Source organism: Coloeus monedula (genome assembly GCF_965178545.1).
Source record: "Coloeus monedula genome assembly, chromosome: 2".
NCBI lineage: Eukaryota > Metazoa > Chordata > Aves > Passeriformes > Corvidae > Coloeus > Coloeus monedula.
The window spans coordinates 113144583-113165462 of record NC_138782.1 but is presented as its reverse complement, the minus strand read 5'-3'; the positions used below and the strand labels follow the sequence as shown (position 1 = coordinate 113165462).

Here is a 20880-nt window from a genome sequence, read left to right as displayed (position 1 = left end):
GAAGTCACCAGGAATATTAACATCTATTTAATTAACTTGAAGCAAGATTTAGCCTGGAAGAGTTATTTTACCATGAGTAAAGGAGAAAATGAAGTCTGAAATCCAGCTTTTCCAGCAAGGCACTGAACTCAGATCCACAGAGATATTCAGATACCAATCTCCCACTAGAAAAGAAATAGACAGGTAAATATATTTAAGAACCTGGAACTCATTAGCTCTGATCCATTTGGACACAAAAAGTACTCACTGTTTCCCTGAACAGCAAGTAGAGCAATGTGGAAAAACATCAATATAAATCAGTATTATAAAAAATGGCAGCTCACTTCAATGATGAAGGCTGGATTAATTTTCCAACACTCATGAACCATGGGAACTCATGTCTACCAGCTAGCAGCTATGTGCAACTCAGAGTTCAGTTTTGGACTTTCCATATGACTTCTAAAAACCATCTCCTCCAAAGCACCAAGGACTGGCTGGCTGGAATTACTCTGCAGGAGAGAGCCAGCCACCAGCTGAAACACCTTGTTTCAGCCATAGGTGGCATTCTCAGTCACACCAGAGTTAATCAGAGGCACAGAGATGCTAATAGTTCAGAATCTAGCTCATTGTAGGTGTAAAGTCTGTGGTTGCTCACTGGAGTGTCTCAGATTTCTAACTGTAGTAATTGCCCGTACAGTTTTCAATTACCAGCCTTTATTTTGAGTGTGTGCTATAAAGATCTGTGCATGCCAAGGTGATGGAGAAATAATATTTATAATTTTTTCTGGAAAAATGTGCTAACTGAATGAAGGGAACTTGTTTTTTCCTCTCTATTTTTATCCCGTTTTTAAAAAATGAGGCTGTGCCGAACAAAAGTTCAACGTCTCTTTTATTCACTTTGCACCTTCTTTGATCCCCAGTACAACTTGTTTAAATTCATAATCATGGCATAACTTAGGTTTTATTCTTTGTATACTTATTTGCTGTATATTTTACAAGTCTTCCATTATGTACAGTTTTTTAAGGAAACAAGCTGACAGATAACCTCATCTCGAATGAATTTTGTCATATATGGTGTTTATGGGGATTCTGTTCTCACAGAAGTTCCTTGCCCACATTATTGCCTCCCACCAAAAATCACTCATCGAATGAACCACAGGAGGAAACTTTGCTTGAGATTCTCAAATGTTATCCCCAAATGGAGTCTGCGGTTCCAATTCAACTGCTACAGAATAGAGCTTGCAGTGTGTCCAAACCCTGCAGATTTCAAGGACCACTGAGCCTTGGAGAGTTTTCAAAAGGCCTCAGCAAATTCATGCTCACTTGGCTCCCCAGCTCACTACCACGCCAGTGGAACCTTGTGGATGTTGTCATCTTTGTGTCTGTGTATCTCAGATAATTAGAAATAAGTATGTTTCAGATGAAGTATAACTTCATATGTGTGTCATTAGTATGACTTCAGGTGAAGTCCTAATTCCTAAGGCCTTCAGAAATAGACAAAAATCTCATGGTAGCTCTGTTGCAAATATTTTTCAAGAATTCAATGTTTGTGAGATGACCTGAATTCCAAAATTGAGGATGATTCTCTTACTGGCAAATCTCACATATTCAGCCTTGTATCCCCCTCTGATAATGTCACAGACACTGCTGAAAAGCAGATTCTTTATGAGATGATGAAATTAAAAAAAAAAACAGACTAAAAATCCCCAGCAAATAAAGTCCAGTGTTCCACGCGAGTACTCAGTCCATGCTCTCAAGATGTCAGCGTAGCTGGCAGAATACACATTATCCCTAGCGAAACATCTGAGCATTTCAGTCACACTGAGGCAGAAGTTTCTGCATCCCAACCACATTTTAGGTTGCTAGAATGCAGCTGCAACAGAGTTTTGTTAGGATATTTAAAGCACAGCGGTGCAGAATATAGAGGAGATGCTGTGCCAAAGAATAGCTTTATCACTTTCAGCAAAATACACCCAGAAGACAATAAAGCAGTGAAACACCATTCTTTTAAAGTAAAAAAAAAATATATTGTACAGACTCTGTCAATTTATGGAGCTTCTGTGATTGTATTTTAATGTAATCTATTCATTGTAACTGCTATGGGTAAGAAAGTTTCACTAATATGAAAAACAATAATCCTGCTACAACTTGGAGGAAGTACAGAGTAGTCAGAACTCCTAGTGAAATAGGTATGGCAGTGTGGCATCCCTGCCACAAAGGGTAAGGTAAAATCATTAAAAAACATGGTTTCACCACAAGCACAGACAGAGACCAAAGAATTTATGAGTCTTGCATAAAAAGGGATCTTCTAACCTGCATATTTAGCTTTTTCATTTTTACCCATTCCAGTCATCCTTGCTGGCTTGTTCTTGATGCATATAAAAAAGTTTTTATTTTGAATGTAATCTTAATGAAATAATTCACAAAAGAAAAAAAGGTAGCTGTGAATGAGCATGTGATATAATTACATCAGTATGGGAGTTCTTTAGTGGTAATACCCATCCTCAGTAAATACACCTGGAAAAAGGATATTAAAAATTCTTACAACAGAGGTCTAACTGCCTTCAACAAGACGTTTGTTTTCCTCAGGTGATAACATACAAATATATAAAGTATAAAAGAGCCAAAGATGCAGAATGTGTATTGTTAAGTCTTACATTTTTAACCAGAGTGATTACATTGATAGCTTTGCCCAGGTTTAATTTATTCACTCTTTGTTAATGTAAAAAGCAAGACACACAAGTTACATGGAAGCTGAAAGGAGATGCACTGACAAGACAAGAATTACAGAGAGATGCTGAGGATGGGATCCAGTTACCTGTTTATAAGCTTCTAATGCCATCTTAGGCAGTCCAGGGGCTATCTGGGGATCATCTCTTTGTTGCCAGCTGCCACTCCAGAATGGCACTACTCTTCTCTAAGTCCTATGCTGTATTTGCCAGCTCAGTGTGGCTGTCTCAGATGTCTTGGGGCACTGAAAATAGTAATGGTTGCTTATATTTAAGTAATTAATCCCACCCTGACTGTTTAGGCTCAGCCATACACACACTCTGTCCAAGCTAACCCCAGAGAAGGCTGCGCTGAGGAGGGAAGGGTGGAGACACTCGAGGCAGTCCATCTGACCCAGCTCTGGGCCTGCAACAGCACAGCCCACCCAAACTGCTGTATCCTCACACGGCCCCACTGTGTTACAGCAATTCATTGGTTGGGTCTTCTGGGTCTTGGGCAACTCAAGGATCTTGCATGATATTATGTTACACATTGTGGAAAATGCAGGGTTAGGAGAAACAAGTCCTCTCTGCATTTTGTCTGTATAATGAGGGAACAGCCCTCAGATACAGGTAGCTGGGAAGACCAAGAAGGAAACCAATATATATTTGTAGCTAGGAAGTATGTCCCAGTAAAATGAACACTGATCACTAATCAGCTCTCTTTGCTTCTAGACTATGTACTTGGGGTTTTTTAGTTTGGGTGTTGTTTTTTTTAAAATCTCACTTTCCTTCGTTCTCTTGTAACTATTGACAGAACAGAGCATGATTTCCCTTTTCTACTTTCCTTTCATAGCTATTTCAGATCTTGTCTCTTTGAAAGATGCTGCCCATCAGAGATTGCAATCTGCCTTGTACAGTTCTCAGTTATGTTTAAATCTTCTTTCATCCTTCAAAGGCTGGCTGAAAGAAGTGTCAGGTCATTATTTCAGGCTGTAGCTTAATACTTAGGCTTACCAGTGTATTGTTGCATGATTTCTCTCTTTGGTAAAGACCTTCATTCACTGAAGGTCAAGGTATTAGTGTTATTTTTAAATATATTCCCAGCACCAAAGAGTTAAAAATAGCCTTCTACGAAAATGCACAGTAATTGGTTAAACCTTGCTAGCAATCACATGAAGATGATAACTCCTCCCAGGAAAAGACATAGCCAAAGCAGCTTTGACATGGATTTATACTTAGAAGAGCAGCTGCGGGCCTACTGAGGAGTTCACAATATAGACTGTTGGATTATCAGCAGAAAAAACAGCTTGATGCTGGAAAGGAAAGTACAGGAGACATGAGAAAAAAATTTTCTCATGGTGATCTGCAAGTGAATTCCATGGATTCTCTACTTTGGAACAACCACTATTAGAAAGAAAGCTTAAAAAGATGGATCTGGGAAAGGCAAAGCTGCTGAGAACCGGCCTCAATGCTTTATATCAAGCTATCCACCCTGTGCATGGAATTGCCTGGACAGATGGGAAGCAAGTGATACTGACTACCTTATACTATCAAAACGGAGAGCTGAAGTTTGGAGACTCCAGCACTGTTGGTCAATTTGAACATGTTCATGGGCTTTACTGGGGCCCATGTTGCTCTACAGACACCGCAGCTCTGCTCGCTGTTCAGCACAAAAAGCACGTAAGCATTTGGCAGCTGGTGTACAGCAGTGCAGAGGAGAAAAAGCCCTTGATTTCTCAGACTTGTGAAGTTGGTGAGCCATTTCCACTGCTTTCTCAGGGCTGTGTCTGGCATCCAAAGAAGGAGGTCTTGGCTGTGCTTACAAAACGAGATGCTTCAGTCTTGCATGCTGTCCGTACTGACAATACACGGGTTAAGGCAGAGATCAAAAGCAGCGGACTCATCCACTGTGCTTGCTGGACTAAGGATGGTAATCGTTTAGTAGTTGCTATAGGCAGTGCTCTGCACTCCTACATATGGGATAATGCTCAGAAAACTCTAAATATCTGCTCCTTTTGCCCAGTTTTTGATGTGGGAGGTTATATCTGTGCTATAGAAGCCACACTGGATTTCCAAATTGCTGTAGCTACTGAGCTTCCTTTAGATAATATCTGTGGTTTCAATGCCGGCATTGCATTTGATGTGCCCTCTGGTACAGAAGCTGGTTCTTTAATCTCACACGCTGCTCTGGTGCTTGGTGATGAGGAATACTCCATGGACACACGAAGAAAGTCCATAGATTCAGACAGATCAGGTGTTGATTCACTTGCCTCTTCTTCATCAGGTCCTGTGGATTTAACCCATATCCTTGCAAACCACCGTCGGTCTGATCCCAGTCCTCTCATTACTCTGAAACGCAAAGACTCTGCAGCAGCAAATGGTCAAGATTCTTCTCACTTGATCTTGGTGACTTTTGAGAGGAAGGTAACGACCACCAGAAAAGTCACGATCCCAGGTATTCTGGTTCCTGATATAATGGCTTTTGACCTTAGAGCTCAGATTGTGGCAGTAGCCTCTAATACCTCTAATATTGTTTTGGTGTATTCAGTTACCTCTTCCTGTATGCCTCACATTCAACAAATCCAGCTGGAAAAAAATGAAAGACCAAAGGGCCTATGCTTTTTAACGGATAAGCTCTTATTGATTCTGATTGGCAAGCAGAGGTTCCCTGAGCCTAATCTCATTCCATCTTCAAGTTCAGACAGGTATATAATACGTCTTATGGTTAAAGAATTGATGCTGGAAGAAAACTCTTCAGCATTGCCTGAAACTAAGCAGAATATGTTTTATAATTTTGAATCCTCTATTAATATACCTGGAAAAAGAAAATTCTTTGAGAATCTTGCCACAGAAGACCAACCTCAAAGCAGGGAGTTGTTAATACCAAGAAGAACAGTTATTCAATCTCCGAGTGGCAGGAGAAGACTCATTGAAGAAGTAAAGAGCCCTAGTTATGAGCAGAGCTCTTCATCAAGTGTCAGTGACCTGGATGAAAAAAGGCTCCCAGGTGACTCTTCGGTGGCCTTGGAAACATTGGATGCTGAACCTACAAATCGCTCAGTGTCTCTTCGTGGTTTTGGATCACCTAGCAGGATTTCCAGCAGACCAACATCCCCTAAAGTGCAGTTCAATGTGATCCAAGAAACATCAAATTATCCTAAAAACAACAATTTGCCAAGTGAAAGGGGAATGAGTCACATATCTAGAAATTTAGAGAGACTTTGTGGCAGTTTCAATGAGTTACAGCTGAGTCTTTCTGAAATAACAGACTTTGCTAGGAACGGGAGGAGGATATCTTTAGCCTACCCATGCTCCCAGGAACCACCTGTTGTGCATGTCACTTACCAGGTAACATCTTGTCAGCTTAGAAATATTGTGATAGGAACCAAATTTTTAAACAATCTTGTATTTATTTAGCTTCAAATCAAGAGGATGCAGTTTATTCTTGTCAACCCATGAGAAATGTAACCTAGATTTGGCATCAAGCTTAATCTAAAATGGAATTATAATTTGTCATTGGAACAGTAACTCAGGATAATATGGGTAGTTTATAGGATACTTCACATGGGAGATTTGTCTCTTTGTTCTTTGATCATGCACAATTGTCTTGGACAGTGGCTGATTTTGTGTGCATCTGTCAGAGAGAACAGAGCCAGAGCTGTTATTCTACAAAAAGCTTATATTTTAGTTTAGTTTAGTAAGAGATAAGCTGATGAATATGGGGCTACAGTAGCTCACCAGAAATGTAATAAATTTAAACCTGAGCTCAAATCCAGAGTCTGAAGATACCAGACTCACAGAAAGACTGAAACGAAGTATTGAATCTCAATTTATGGAAAATTTAAATGGACATGACATTAATTTGGCTTATTTCTACTTTGATTTCTCAACACTATTCTTTGCAGAATCGGACATACACAATTTGTAAAACGTATGACCACTTAAAATTTTCTGAAGAAAAACCCTCAAACAACAACAAAAAAAATCCATCAATATCTAATTATGATTTCATTAACTAAGTATAAGAATGTCAAACCATGTTCCTATCTACCTTTGTTTTTGGCAAATTTCCTACTGGCTTCAATAAGAATTTCAACTAAGGAATGTAGGTTGGGTAATTATTTCTATCTATTATTCTCAATATTATTCACAGGAATACTAACATTATACTGATCAGATTTTTGAATATGCTGATGGTAGTGATAAAACTGGTTTCCCTTTCAGGATGTAGATGCCAATTATAAATGCATTCTTATCTACTGCAACATAAGCAGCACTATATCAAAATAATATAGTGCATTGTGATGATGCCAAAGTGTTTATTTCTCAAAAAATTTTACTTCCTTTTATTTTAAAGGAATCCATACAGACATCTAAGTAGCCCTCCTTAAACACACATTAAGGGAATGGTGACTCAATTCAATCATGTTCATTACTTTTTAGCAATTGTTTACTTGTCATTTAAGCAGATTCTGGTATGTTGGGTTCTCTAGATAAAAGCAAAGCTTTTGATCTGAATTAGTCAGTAATTTAACTTGAACATGTTATACAAATTCTGGTGAAAAAGCAACATGTCTATTTTAAATAATTTAGGATTTTATTGGCCAAGAAGCAAGCCCTTCTGTTCTCCAGTATGTTCAAATTAATTTTGATTTCTTACCCTACATCAACTTATTTATTTAGCAAGCAGCCCTATTTCTAGGATTCAATTGGATTAACCTTTCCCAAGAGAAGTTTTATTTGTGACATGAAATATTAATCTAAGATCTGAAGTCACTGTGCACGTTTGCTTGCACAAGAAGTAAGAATTGGTTAACCTGTATTTTTCTTTGGAAACAACAACAACAAAATTAAGTGCTTCTAAAATACTGCTAGAAAAACTATGTTTAGAAAGGAAGACTTATTTATCTGAACAGGTTAGTTTCACATTAAGCCAGCAGCAAGCACTGCTAGCAGCACATTATAATGACTCAGAAAAAGTGCCACTAATGCCTTCCCACACACAGCTTTCCTGGGGAAGGCTCAACTAATGCCTTCCAAAGTTCTGGAATCTAACAGGATCACAGCATGATGCCAAAAAAGAATGAAAAATAGACTTGGCAAAAAGGTCTACAGACAGGGAAATATTTGCTTCATAGGCAGCTAATAATTTTCAGAGAAATAGTTGTTTTGATTAGTTTATATTCAGACATCTGAACCTTGTTCCTCCTTCAGGAGCTGTTTAGTGCACTGTGAGCTCAGAGACCAGCTGGGCTGTGGGTTTCAGCCAGACTCTGTGTTCACAGAGCAAAAAGTCAGGAAATAGCTTTATTGCCTTATGATATAAATATCAGCCAGTGGAAAACATTCTCAGCTTTAGGAACACTGCAGTCCAGTCAATAATATGGCCATTATCTTCCAGCTCTTTGTGCCAAGTGTATGTCTTCTTAAGTGTCTGTATAATCCCCAGCACAGCAAAGGCTCTGTCTTGATTGAGAAATATATGGTACTAAAGAATATAATGATCAGAACTGCATAAGCCTATTTATGCATTTATAAAATAAAATGAAATTTTAAAATATAGTAGATAAAAATGTAGCAATAATTAACGAGCAATTATGAAAACTGTTGTGCAGAAGCATTACTGACATATTTATATGTATTTCCTGTTCTGCTTAGAAAACTAAAACAAGAAAACAAACATTTATTACTTAATAATTCATAATGCCTGCTCACTTAATAGTCTTCAAAACCTTTGTTTATCCTGTTAGTGCAAGCCTGCCTGTCACTCCTCTGAAGTCACATCTATGCAGTGCTATCAGAATTTGTATTCATTGTAGCCCATAGCCATAGAAGAAAACCACGATCATTCACACTTTGGAAATGTCACTGCACTATCACTTGTGTAATAGCATTCAGCCACCAGAGGTAACTTGATCATTCAACCCTGAAAAGCAAATATTATTGCTCTTTCATCACATACAGGCTTGTGATTCAGGGGAGTGTGGGAGGGCAGACAGACAAATGAAATAAGAAGATATTATTTAAAAAGAAAAAAAAAAAAAGAGGATCTGTCACAGATTTTTTTCTGTTTCAGTTTGCAAAAAGATACTTTTATCATCCTTTTCCCCCAGAAAGGAAACAGCTGCAGAATATTTAAACTACTCTCATTCAAAAGCTAATTACAGTGGAAATAAAGCCAATCTGGATCTCAAATTAAAGTCATTTAGGCAAACCTCTCCAGGAGGAATAAGATTCATCTTAATCTGAAGAATATCTTTAAACTCCTACATTTTGCTCACAAGCAGTATTATGTCAAAAGTTTATATCAGAGAGAGCATATATTGCATAATTAAACAGGAAATAATATCTTTTCAGTAATTAGTCACAATGATTTTCTTTTCTTAGCACTCACCAATAATTGTATACAAGTCAATTTGTACTTTTATAGTACCTTCATGCAATTTACTATGGGAAACTTTATTGCCAAGGTCAGCTATAAAATAAACAAACTTTTTTTTACACATATCTGGGAGATGAAGAGAAAGGATCCAAACATATGGCAGTAAAGTTCTGATAGAAATACATGACGTAAAGAAGGGGAATATAAGGGGGGCACAGTAAAATGAGCGAAGACCAGGCTTCAATGATGAGCTGTAATAAGACCATGAACCTTTCTGAAATCCAAAGGGCAATTTTGACTTGGGTTGAGCCACAGAAAGTTAAGTCATGAAAATGATGGAAGAGGAAGCTGATATGACTGCTCCCTGGAGTAAGAAACTAGTCAGCTATCCTGAAATTTAGAAGGAAGAGATTTAGGATGACTGTAAAAGAAAGACCTGCAGTCGTCAAGAGGAAGTGTGATTAATGCATGGATAACATTTTGAGCAAAGGTTGAGGAATTTGTTATGAACAAATTCTGTCAACAGTGTTCTGAAACTGATCAATAGCAGACAAGCAGGGTTTGTAGAGGAGACACAATTCCTTTTGTTAGAGCAGATGATTTGTTTGTTGGATACGCAGACGCAAAAGGAAAGGAACATGCAATGTCAAAAATGAAGCCAAGTTTTCATACTGCACAAAGAAAGTAAAGATCATACATAAAGATCATGGAAGCACAAGCACAAAAGGTATATCTTAGATGACAGTACACCTGAAACAGTAGTTGCAGAACTATTAACAGGGAGCCAAGAGAGAAATCCCAGCATCATGTCACCTGGAATGCTGCTGTGCCCTATAAATGCAAACTGCTCTGGGATTTAAGCACCTCTGAGCACCTCAGATCTCTTCCAGCGTAAACATTTTACAGGCTTATGCTTCTCTGCCAGGTTAATTAAGGTTGCGATTGGAATGTCCCACATAAGGAAAGGAAAGATACAAGTATCTCCACCACAATAAAAACAGAATCTACCAGAAAGCAAGCAGGAATCACAGCAACAGCAGAAATAATGACAGGGAAGGGGAGCAGTGCGAGCTGCCAAACCTAATGAGCACTACCTGTGGCAATGCTGCACAAGGCTCGATGAGACACAGTACTCGGAATGTAAATCGTAATTCTCCTTCCTCTTCAATGCTCTCTTCCTTAGCTGTTTAAGTATCTTTTCATTGTCTTCTGGCACAGAACCCCCACATCTAGCTAATTTACTAGATTTTTCTCATCTTGCACAATGAATATGGGGGGCAAGGTAAAAGCAGGCTGATTAATGGGTACTAAGGTATCAAACTTGAAATCACCAGAGGAGCACAACACACAAGAGTTGAAATCAACAACACAGAGAGTTGAAATCAAGGGTTTAAAAGAATGAAAGCAGAATCCTATGCAACTACAGCACTATTCACTGTACAATACATGTACTAACCTGATACCTTTCCCTTAGAAAAGACCAGATTTTTAACACAAAGGAGATGAAGAATATTTAAAATACCTGTAATTCAGTACAGTGCTTGAAATCAAGCCACTGGGGAAATAATTTGTTCAACAGCAGAGAATAGGGATTAATAGAAGAAAAATAAGATGGTTAAGGAATTAGCTGCAAGGGAGATAGTAATAGTTATAATAATACAGAAGAAAATGGAAAAAAATTACTAGTGGATTTTCTCATGATGGATTTTCAGGCTCATCTAAAAGTTTCATTAATGATCTGCTGAGTTATGCTTATAAAATCTGCATATGACATAAAGTCAGTAACATTTTCAGTAAAGGATCAGGATTTCACACCTGTAAATTGATTACTATTATTTAACATCTAGAATTAAAAAAAAAAAAAATAGGATTGAAATGAACTAAATGAACTAATATAAAGTGCATAGTAATATATTTCAGGATTAACAGATGAAATTTCTGCTTTAAACTGGATATTCATGAGCTGGAAACAACCAAGGATGAGAAAAGCTTGTACATGTTAAGTGACTACAAGATGACTGTGAATCCAAACTACAATATTGTTATGAAAAGAACAAAGGCAGTGTGTGGGCACATCAGTGAGGCACATCCTTCAGCAGGTAATGCAGTGCTGGGCACACAGCTGTCAGGTCTCATCTGAAAAACATTTTACATTCCTAGACATCCATGGGCAAGAAAGACACAATCAGACTTCAACTGATCGCTAACCCAGTGTCAGTAAAACAATTCTGATTGGTAGCACATTCTCATTTACTTCACTTTTTCATCAGTTGTTGAATTGAAGTTCCTTCAGATGACCTCAGCATGCAGGCGAGCGTAGGCAGTGCATTAGGAAATGCAAGACGAATGAAGGAAAGGTCAAGAGACAGAACCAGCTGCAGCAGACTGCTCAGTGGGGTTAAAAAAGGGAGAGAAGGCATGCTCATTTATTGTGCAGACATACGGTGTGTAACATCTCATCCAGGAATGCTTTTTGCCTTAGTAAATTATTTTCTTCTCGTACATATTTGCAATCCAAAATGTGGGTTTTGAAAGACAGTTTGGCACTGCTGCAATGGGCTGGCTGCTGCCCACAACACCCTTTATAGGCTATAAAATCTGATCGGGGCAGGCTGACACGGGTAAAGGAAAACAATTATTGAGTTGACCGTTCCTTTTTGTTGGATTTTTGTTGAAGGAGAGTTGGACTTGACATACTGCAGGAAGCTGGCTAAAGAAACTTAATCTGAAAAAATTTGTTTCTTCCGTGATTAACATGTTCTTAGCCTACCAATAAACTTTGATCTAGGATAAAGCAACTAACACATGGGATTTTAATCCAGAAATTTCAAATTCTCTAACTCCTACTAGAGATAAATAACAACATAGCAAAAACAGATGTGGATTTTGGGAAGAGGTGGATTAAATCTAGATTTGGCTAGAAAAATTGACTTTCGGTTAAGGCATGAAAGTGGGAAGTACTAAGGCAAGCTTTTAATTGTACCTCTAACTGTCACAAATTACTTCCATGACCTTGAGTAAATCTCTTAAGCTCCCTGTGTAATGGCATGATCATCTATAAAAAGGGGATACTAAGAGTTACCTGCCTCACAAGAAGGTACAGGTTTAAATCAGTTAATCTGTGATGTGACGTGTGTGAACACATTCCTCAAAGAGAAGGCACATTATCATCACTTAAACTAAGCATTAAACAAAAAGGCTAAATAATTAGAAGATTATAACAGAGTAAGATTCTTGACCTGAGAAAATTTGTAAAAAGTCAAAAATAAATGTATAAGATGATAAAATTTATCATTATAAACAGAAGTATATTACAAAGAAAATAGCTCATATGAACACTCACAAGTGATGCAACCAAGACTTGGTCTTTCAGGTTTGTACTTGAAAAACTGTTTAGGATAAAAACTAGGTGTCATGCAGTTTTGTGTATACAAAAATGTCTTCTATTTCCAGTGGCTGTTCCAGTAACAATGTGCAAGGCTAAGTAGGAAACAAACTAGAACAAATTCATCCTGAGTATACATTTCCATTCAACTGATTTCAAGTCAAGAGAAACAGAGCTGGATTATTTTCTGATAATTCCTGAGTTGGAGCATATCTACATGAAAAAATGGACCACTTGGGCCAAGGCAGTGTGCCTGTCTCATTTACAGTCCATTTTTTTCTATAATTCATTAATTGAAGTTCCAGTTTGAATAAACTCTGCTATTTTAAACTGAACTCTGGAAAATTAAATAGTTGTTAGATGTGCTAGTCCACAATCTGCAGCAATGACAAAACTTTGCCCAAATACCTGCACAAGCAGAGCATCTTTGCAATGCCTATGCAAAGCACACGCTCACTGCCAAACATTCAGCCCATGGAGTTTCAGGCGTGTTTAGGTTCAACAGAATTTAGTACTACATAATTTGGAAATACCTAAAACTTACAAAGAAGTTCTCTTATATGGTTACAGCTGTAACAAAAAGTTGTTATAGGTTTATGACTAAGAAAATAAAAGTTCCTTGATGCATTCCTTAGGTATATCCTTTATTAATTATGCAGCAACAAATTTCTGCTTGTTTTGAATGTGGAAAAAGATAAGAAGACCTTAGAAAGTTGGAAAGTTCACGTTTTTAATGGAAAGGTTTTTTTATGTTTCTTACATAAAAAATCAATCATAATAAATAAATAAATAGCAATCAGCCATAGACTATCTGCATGAGCAATTTATAGCAGAGTGGGGAAAAAGACGTTTGCAACAGACAGACATTCTGATTTACAGAATCCAATGTGGTTGCATGACAGCACAGATACTGTGTACAGAAAAGTGAAAGGGATTTATTTAGAAAGGTTGTTACACAGCAAAGAAGCACACATTCACTGAGAGAGCAACTGTCAAAAGACAGCACAATTAGAAATGAAGACAAGCATTACAAGAGACATTTATTTAGTCAAAGGTTAGATTACTGTGCACACAAATAGAAGATGCAGTTGTGAATTCATTCAACTGTAAGTTTTGCATTAGCAAGAAAGATTCAAGTGTATGAAGTAGACACAGGGTAGGACTAGAAGAGGAGCTGGGATAGATGAGATCCTTTCAACCCATTCTAAAATACTACTTTGGATCCATTTTGAATGTACAAAACACAAGGGTCTAGGAAATTGGATAAATAGACTGTTTATCCACATAACAAATATGTAAAAACGGGGAGTATTGCAAACATAAAGATGCCAAAGAAAAAGAAACAAAGCAAAACATAACACATGGAACTACACAGGGAGAAGGCATGGAAAGAACAAAATGAAATTCACAGGACAAAGTATAGCGATATTATTTAGAAGAAAATGTCTAATTCACATCTATTTCATAATGACATTGAGTCATTGGAAAGTTTTTAATGTTAAAAGGACTTTCAAATGATAGCAGACAGGAAAATGTAAATTCACATATATATCCACTTCATGACGATAGCAGCTCAACTATTTTGTGTCCGTGCACCTTGTAGTAACCAGAATGATGAAACACAAAGATGTTGATTCTCAGGGCCACCTAAATTTCATGAAGCACAAACAAGCCACCTTTATATTCAAGTGTGTTCTTTCAGTGAATATCAGAGTAAATTCCAGGGTTGTAAATCCATACATTCCCTCTCTCTCAAAGCAAGTCACAGGATTTCCAAGCTACCTTGCTGTGACAGCTTTTCAGAGAGACTGTTGCTATGTCCAGTCTCTCTGCAATACTTCCTGTGCCAAAATAACCCTGAGGTTATTTTACCAGGGTGGAATAGCTGCCCAGTGGCTCTCAAACCCACCCACACATACTGCTGAAACTGAGCAGTGTACTCATTTACTCTGGCAGCATCTGGAACAGTGTTATTCCAGGTATTGCCTTCCACTTAACTGGCTTCAGGCAGGGAGGCCCAACAGATGCACAGATGCACACCCCAGGGCAGTTCGTATACAGGGCTGAGGCAGCTTTGAGCTGCAGAAACTCACAAAGCAAAAACCAAATAGGCATTTTCATCCTCCTCACATGAAACTGTGAGATTGTGCTTAGAATGGCCCTGCATGATGATGTCATCTATAAACTGTAGGAAAGACAGACAAAGAAAAGGCAAAATAACTAAAGAACTTAAAGGAATAAGAGCAGAGGAATGGTTATAATAACTCAGGCTCAATGTCTAAGCCATTAAAAAGATCTTTTCTTTTATATACATGCATATGAAGAAAAGCTTTCCAAATGGATCAGTTACTGAAGAAACGAAAGATGTTCTCCTCTGTGATGGCAAGATCCATTTGAGTTTAGTCCAGCAGCTGTTTGATCTGCCCGTTATTGAAATGAAACATGGTATGTTCTTTTTATTTCTGCTATCTGGTTTCACCTGAGATTTTTAGCATAAAAGAGACATTTGTGGTAGAATAATTACCCCAGACTTTAGTAAACTGAGCTAACTAAAGTTTTTTGGCAAGTGTGTGTTTTCCCTTGTCTGAAATACAGCAGAGTCTCTTGAAATCATTTAAATGCTAAGTAACTACCTGCAGAACTACCTATTAGCAGAGTAGTATGTTAGGTGCCTCTGAAAAGGAAGGCTGAGAAAATAATCAGTACATTGTGTTGCCTGGAAGTAGAATGGCTTCTTTGAGACCTTTCGGCATTTTACTTCCCCCATCCTTACAGGAATGTCTCAGACCTGGCAATGGAGTGTAGGCTGGAGAAAAATTCACTCTTAGAATATGATATATATTTATGTATCAAGTAGCATGTGTGATTATTTTAATGTAAGATTAAAAATGAAGCTCAATGTTCCTGTTTGCCAATCTTGCATTTTTACCACTCGCCACTGAGTAACTCATAAGGACAGACGCCACAAGGAGAACCCTGGCCCCAGACTGGTCTCTGAATTTCCTTGTCCCTGCCTGTTCTGTGTGACACCTTGTCAGCAACACTGCCATTTTTTAGCCATTTCTTTATAATGCTTCTGGTGGCTTTTCATAGTCTACTATGATCCTCTTTCTGAGGTTGTTGCAGAAGACAAGGATATGCAGGTTCCATATTTTTGTCAGGAATCTTCCTTGACTGTGCAGTGCAGTGGAAGCATATATCCACTCCACCTGCTGTTGAGGCCTGAGCTATTTCCCAGCAGGCTTCTGCAGCAACACGATGCAGTGCTGCAGGGCAAGGAGGAGACCATTTTTGGCCTGTATTTCCAGCTCTTGATTTTGGAAAGAAATGCCCATAATAAACAAGGGGACTCAGAAAACCTATTTTCAGCTCTATAGAATAGTTGAATATTTAATTAGCAAAACACCTTTCCTCAATTTCATGTATTAGACTTCAGAGATATAAAAAAGATAATGTCTCACAATCATCCTAATGCATCCCTCTTTCTGCTCCGATTTTCTGATATTGAGCCTGTTTGCTTACAGCAAAAAGAAAAACTGAAACAAGAATCTTTCTAAAACTCACTAAAATTCTGCAAAATTATAAGGTTTGGAGCAGAAGTAGTTGTGTAGCTGTTTATGCAGTTCTGGCTGGTACTTGCTTATATTCCTAAAAGTTTCTTTTGACACAAGACATAAATATTAAATGCGAAGTTTAAAAATATCACTCCCATCATTTAATACTATATAATTAAATGGGATGTAATGAAGAGCATGCTTTTATTATAATAACAGCCTGGCTTTTTTTACTGTGAGTAAACACTTAAGCATTAATAGATTGGAGGGAAAAGCTTCATGACTGTAAGCTAAATTCATGCCCACAGCAATGCTGTTAAGATCATCAGAGTTAAAAGAGCAATGAGCTCGGCCTCATTGTTTGCACTTTAAGCCCAGGACTGTAATACCATTACCTGAGCTAAATATAGTCTGTTGTGTAGTGCCATGGTAGCAGCACACAGGAGTCTCTCTTTTTGGCACATCATCATCATAATAATTGTTCACAGTAAAAGGGTACTATACTCTGCACAAACCTTTTCCATTGAAGTGTTCCATGGGATATGCTTGAAAGCAAGTGTTACCAATGACACTGAGAATTTCCAGCATTTCCATGGATGAAAATAGGAAGTCCCAAGAGTCTGACACAAGAGTATGCTTCATCAATTTGACAAACAATGAAATATCCATTTGGACAGTAGATCTTCCACTTTCAGGCCCACTGCTCATAGAATCTGAAGTCTGTCCAGATTTAGAAAGAAAGTATTAAGAGCAGAAGATAAAAGATTCATGGTTTGGAAAGACAATCTTCTTATGATGTAACAGGTGACATGACAACATACAACCAGCCTGGAAAAGTGATTTTGAAGTAGTTTAAGAAGGGGATATTTACCTTGCCCAGGAGCATGCTTTGTTATGACTGAAAAAAATTAAGGATGGTTCATTTGGATTTTCTACCGTTTCTTTTTTCACATTCCATTTAAGAAACAGTTTTATATCCCAAAATTTAAAATCTCAACACAGAACCTACCAGGGTTTTCTTTCCCTCATATCCCAGCTAATGCCCCTGATCAATAATGGCAGGATCACATGCTCTAAGGAAAGTGTGTCATACAAGGGCTCCCACAATGCTTTTTAGTTGCCACAGATTTTTTTTCCATAAAGTGTCAAACTGAAAAAAAAAGACAAATAGAGAATTCACTCTTTTCTATCATAACTGCAATATCCAGCCAAAAAGAATGCCAGATGAATCACAAAAAAAAAAAAAAAAAAAAAAAAAAAAAAAAAATACAGCTTCATTTTAAAGCCAATTTGCTAAGAAAAGTAAAAAGCAAAGTGGGGTAAGTTTTATTTTCAACTTCTATGCAATACAGAAAGAGAACATAAAAGGTTTTGATGTCTTTTGGTTTTTAAATCTTGTCTCTTTTTTTTTTCCAGAAAAAAGAAGGATTAAAAATGTCATCCATATTTTGTTCATTCTCTTTATGAGAAGATTCAATAAATAATTAAAAGACAAGAAATTTTACTGTAGCAGTTTTTGTAAATCATCTTTTGTAAATCATCTTCAAGGTCTATTTGCTTCTATTTGCTACATGAATTTGAAAATACACCAAACAGTCTTGGTTTGACTGTAAAGGAGATGGAGACCCCTACTCCCTTCTAGAACAAGTACAGCATAATCATTTTTGTTGCCAGCTTTTCCAGTTTTTATAATCTCTTCATCATTTGGGTAGAGCAGATGAGTGAAAAGGCTGAACAGAATTAGATGCCACTAGAACAAAAGTCAGCAGGGAAAGGCTGGCTGAGTTTTCAGAAGACGAAGATACTTACAGTTCATTAGAATTAGAAAAGATGCACCTTGTGTTTGAACTTAATTTAAATAAGAGACAAAATGCCTCAAACCTTGCAAGACCTTTCATTTAGCCCCTCACTGCATTTGCGCAAAGGTGTGTTGAGCATGGATTGTCAGACCTTAATGTCATTAGTGTAATAAGGGTTTAGTGCACAAAAAGAACCCTGCCTGCTCGTTGACTTTTAAAAATGTGCTTCTACATTTACGTAACCAGAGCAGTGCACTCATTTTCTTTTTCTTGCTTAATTTTTGTAGGCTCTTCTTGGATTGTGCTCACTGCAGACAAGGACGGCTTTGTGCCATTAATATTCAAAGCCACACAAGAGATAATCATAAGGGATGGAACTGACAGTTCAGAAGTCTGTGGAGGTCACTCCTACAAAAAAAGCATCCCAATGCGACCACCAAGCAGAGTGACATAATTTCTGAACAAAGAACCCCAATGACCTTCTTTTCTCCTACGATACAGAGACATTCTGTGGTCTCAGACACTGAGAGAGTAGAAAGCTCTCTTCACTACTTTCTATGTGTTGTAACTGTAAAATCTGTGGCATGGTTACACTATAGCTACATCCTCAGGTTGGCTGGACCCTCACCATTTCTTCTGAAGGACTGGACCTACGGTGAAGTTGACCACAGCTGCTGTTATTAATGGCTGTCCTGGACTGGAGCAGAGAGACTATTGTCTACTTTGATTGAGGTCACGATGTTCTTGGAGGAACACTATTATGCTAAAAATCATGCAGTAATAACAAATCTAGCTGGTGCAGGTGTACAGTCAACATAAAACCTAAAGAAAATACAACTAAAGAGCCTTTATATTCATTAAGGAAAACCAGGATAGGGAAGGGGGGAAAAAAAAAAAAAAGAAAATTGCTTCAAGCTCTTTTCTGTTCCAGCTGGATCCCATGGAAACCTGCAACATTTTCAGAAATGCTTAATTTTTATATGAAAATGTTCAATTACTAAAAAGGCTGCATCACTGTCTCCTGTAGTGTCTTACACAGCATGTAGATTTATACATGCACACAGAAGAGAAAGAAAAAATCTTGCAAGATAAATTAAGGATCAAAGAAGTTGAATGTAAATTTCATTTGGCTAAAGGCAGGTGGCTACAGTGAACCTTTCATCTACGCTCCTGTATGATCAGTAGAAAACAGAAAAGCACTTCTACAGCAGATTACTCATGCCCTAACAGAGATTTCTAAAAACTGATCATGGTGAACTATTCCTATTAAATAAGTAAATAAGTGCCTGTTCCTTTCCACTGACTGCAAACACAAGCAGGGGGACTGGTTTGAACACAAACATTTACATTTAGCCAGGTGAACCTCACCCTCAGAGACAAGAGGCAATACAGATACAGGTGAGAGTCAGGCAGGCAGATCCATGGAAACTAAATTGTTGTGATTATGGTGACAGAAATAGGCATAAGGGAAGAACTGAATGAACTTCCTAACTTTTCCTCATTGAAATGCAAAGGATAAAGTATAGCGTGCAGCCATGTGTGCAAGGGCATTTTGTACTGCTGGAACCATGGAAAGGCATTCCTGCTTCACCCTGTACAGCCAGGGAAACAGAAAAAGAAGGACACTTAAGTTACTGTTAGGAGTTATTTTTCATACTGTGCATTTTGGGTCTTGTTAATACTCCTGGGGAGTCTTTTTTCCCTTCCTGGGAACCATGGCAAGCCCGTTCATAGGGCACAGATACTGAAATCCAGTTACAATACTTCACCCCAAATGAAGGCGGGATCGAGACGGTAGATCTACACTCTGAAGGATTTTAATGGATTTGGAGGTTTGGCATTAGTATCATTCCAGTGATGCAGCCAGGAATCTCATAAGTTTCAAATCTTGAAATAAGTAAACAGTTTAATTTCATTGAATTAAATGTCTTCTTCATGTAAGTATCCTCCCAGGGATAAAGGAATCATCATTCTAAATCACCTACAACCACAGGCATGCAATACAGTGGTGTATATTTGTACTACCTTGTTTGCAAAGTTCTCTTTAAGTAGCCTCAAGAAGCATTCCTGATTGTATAAAACATCCCCAAACAACAAATAAATATGACTTTCTAAGTATTAAAGACATCAGTTACTTTATAGTTACTGGGTTAATTGGATTTCCTGCTTCTTTGCATTAGAATTGTGTTCAAATGGGTATTTGTATTACTACTGCTTTAAAAATTTGGTTTAAGTCATGTTTTCCTTCACTGAAATCAGCACAAATCACTGAAATCAAATAAGTAACACAGAGGTTCACAGACATAGCATGGTGAGGGAAGACATGATCAGATTTCTAAACAATGTAGCACATTTCGAAGGCGCAGATGTTTCTAATCCTGCAAATACCCTTGAATAACATCCTTGTGTCTCACAAGTCTTGGGTATTTACAATGATTATGTTATGGCCAAGCAAAATAAAACTTAATTATAACTAACTAGGATGATGGGAGGATGTATTTTAGAGGACTACTTAGGCTCAAATAAACTAAAAATGACAATGAAATTTTTCTCACAAATATTATCTTCTATGGGTGATATTCCCATATTTTGGTCCACTTGAATTGAAGTTAATGAAACATACAAAATGTTACAGGGGAACTCTGGGAAGGTGAAAATCTGAACTAGCAGAGATCAGCAAGTATCCAGGCATTAAAGATGCCTCAAAAGTTATAACTAGACATTTCTTAGTCATTCTGTCACATTACCATTTTAGTTTTTCATGCATTACTCTGAAACACTCTGAGTGTTGAGGAGATCAGGAATGAAAGGAGATTCTTTGAACAGCTATCAAAGTTTGGTTAGGTTCTGCTTGGTGGAGCCAAAAAAGGACAAATAAACTTTCAGATGATGAAACAATTAGTTTCAGGGAATAACTGGCTGTAAAATTAAAAGCCTTAGTTCAGTGACGCTTAACGAATTTCTGTGTTTGCTGTATTTCAGTGACATTGCTTTCTCTGCTGTATGATTCAAAGATTAAGTAGGAGCCAATCTGCCTGAAGGTGCCATCATCACACAGCACAAATAGTCT

At 37.7% G+C, this 20880-nt stretch overlaps 1 protein-coding gene across 1 annotated transcript; it reads left to right on the top strand.

The window, feature by feature from the left end:
- Nucleotides 1–4118: 4118 nt before the first annotated feature.
- On the top strand, nucleotides 4119–19867 carry LOC309586136 (WD repeat and coiled-coil-containing protein-like; the record flags this gene model as incomplete). Its single annotated transcript, XM_082302716.1, has 3 exons — nucleotides 4119–6038; nucleotides 14782–14902; nucleotides 18098–19867. The coding sequence occupies 3 exons, from the start codon at nucleotides 4119–4121 to the stop codon at nucleotides 18262–18264; spliced, it is 2208 nt and encodes a 735-aa protein (XP_082158842.1). The 3' UTR covers nucleotides 18265–19867.
- Nucleotides 19868–20880: the final 1013 nt, after the last annotated feature.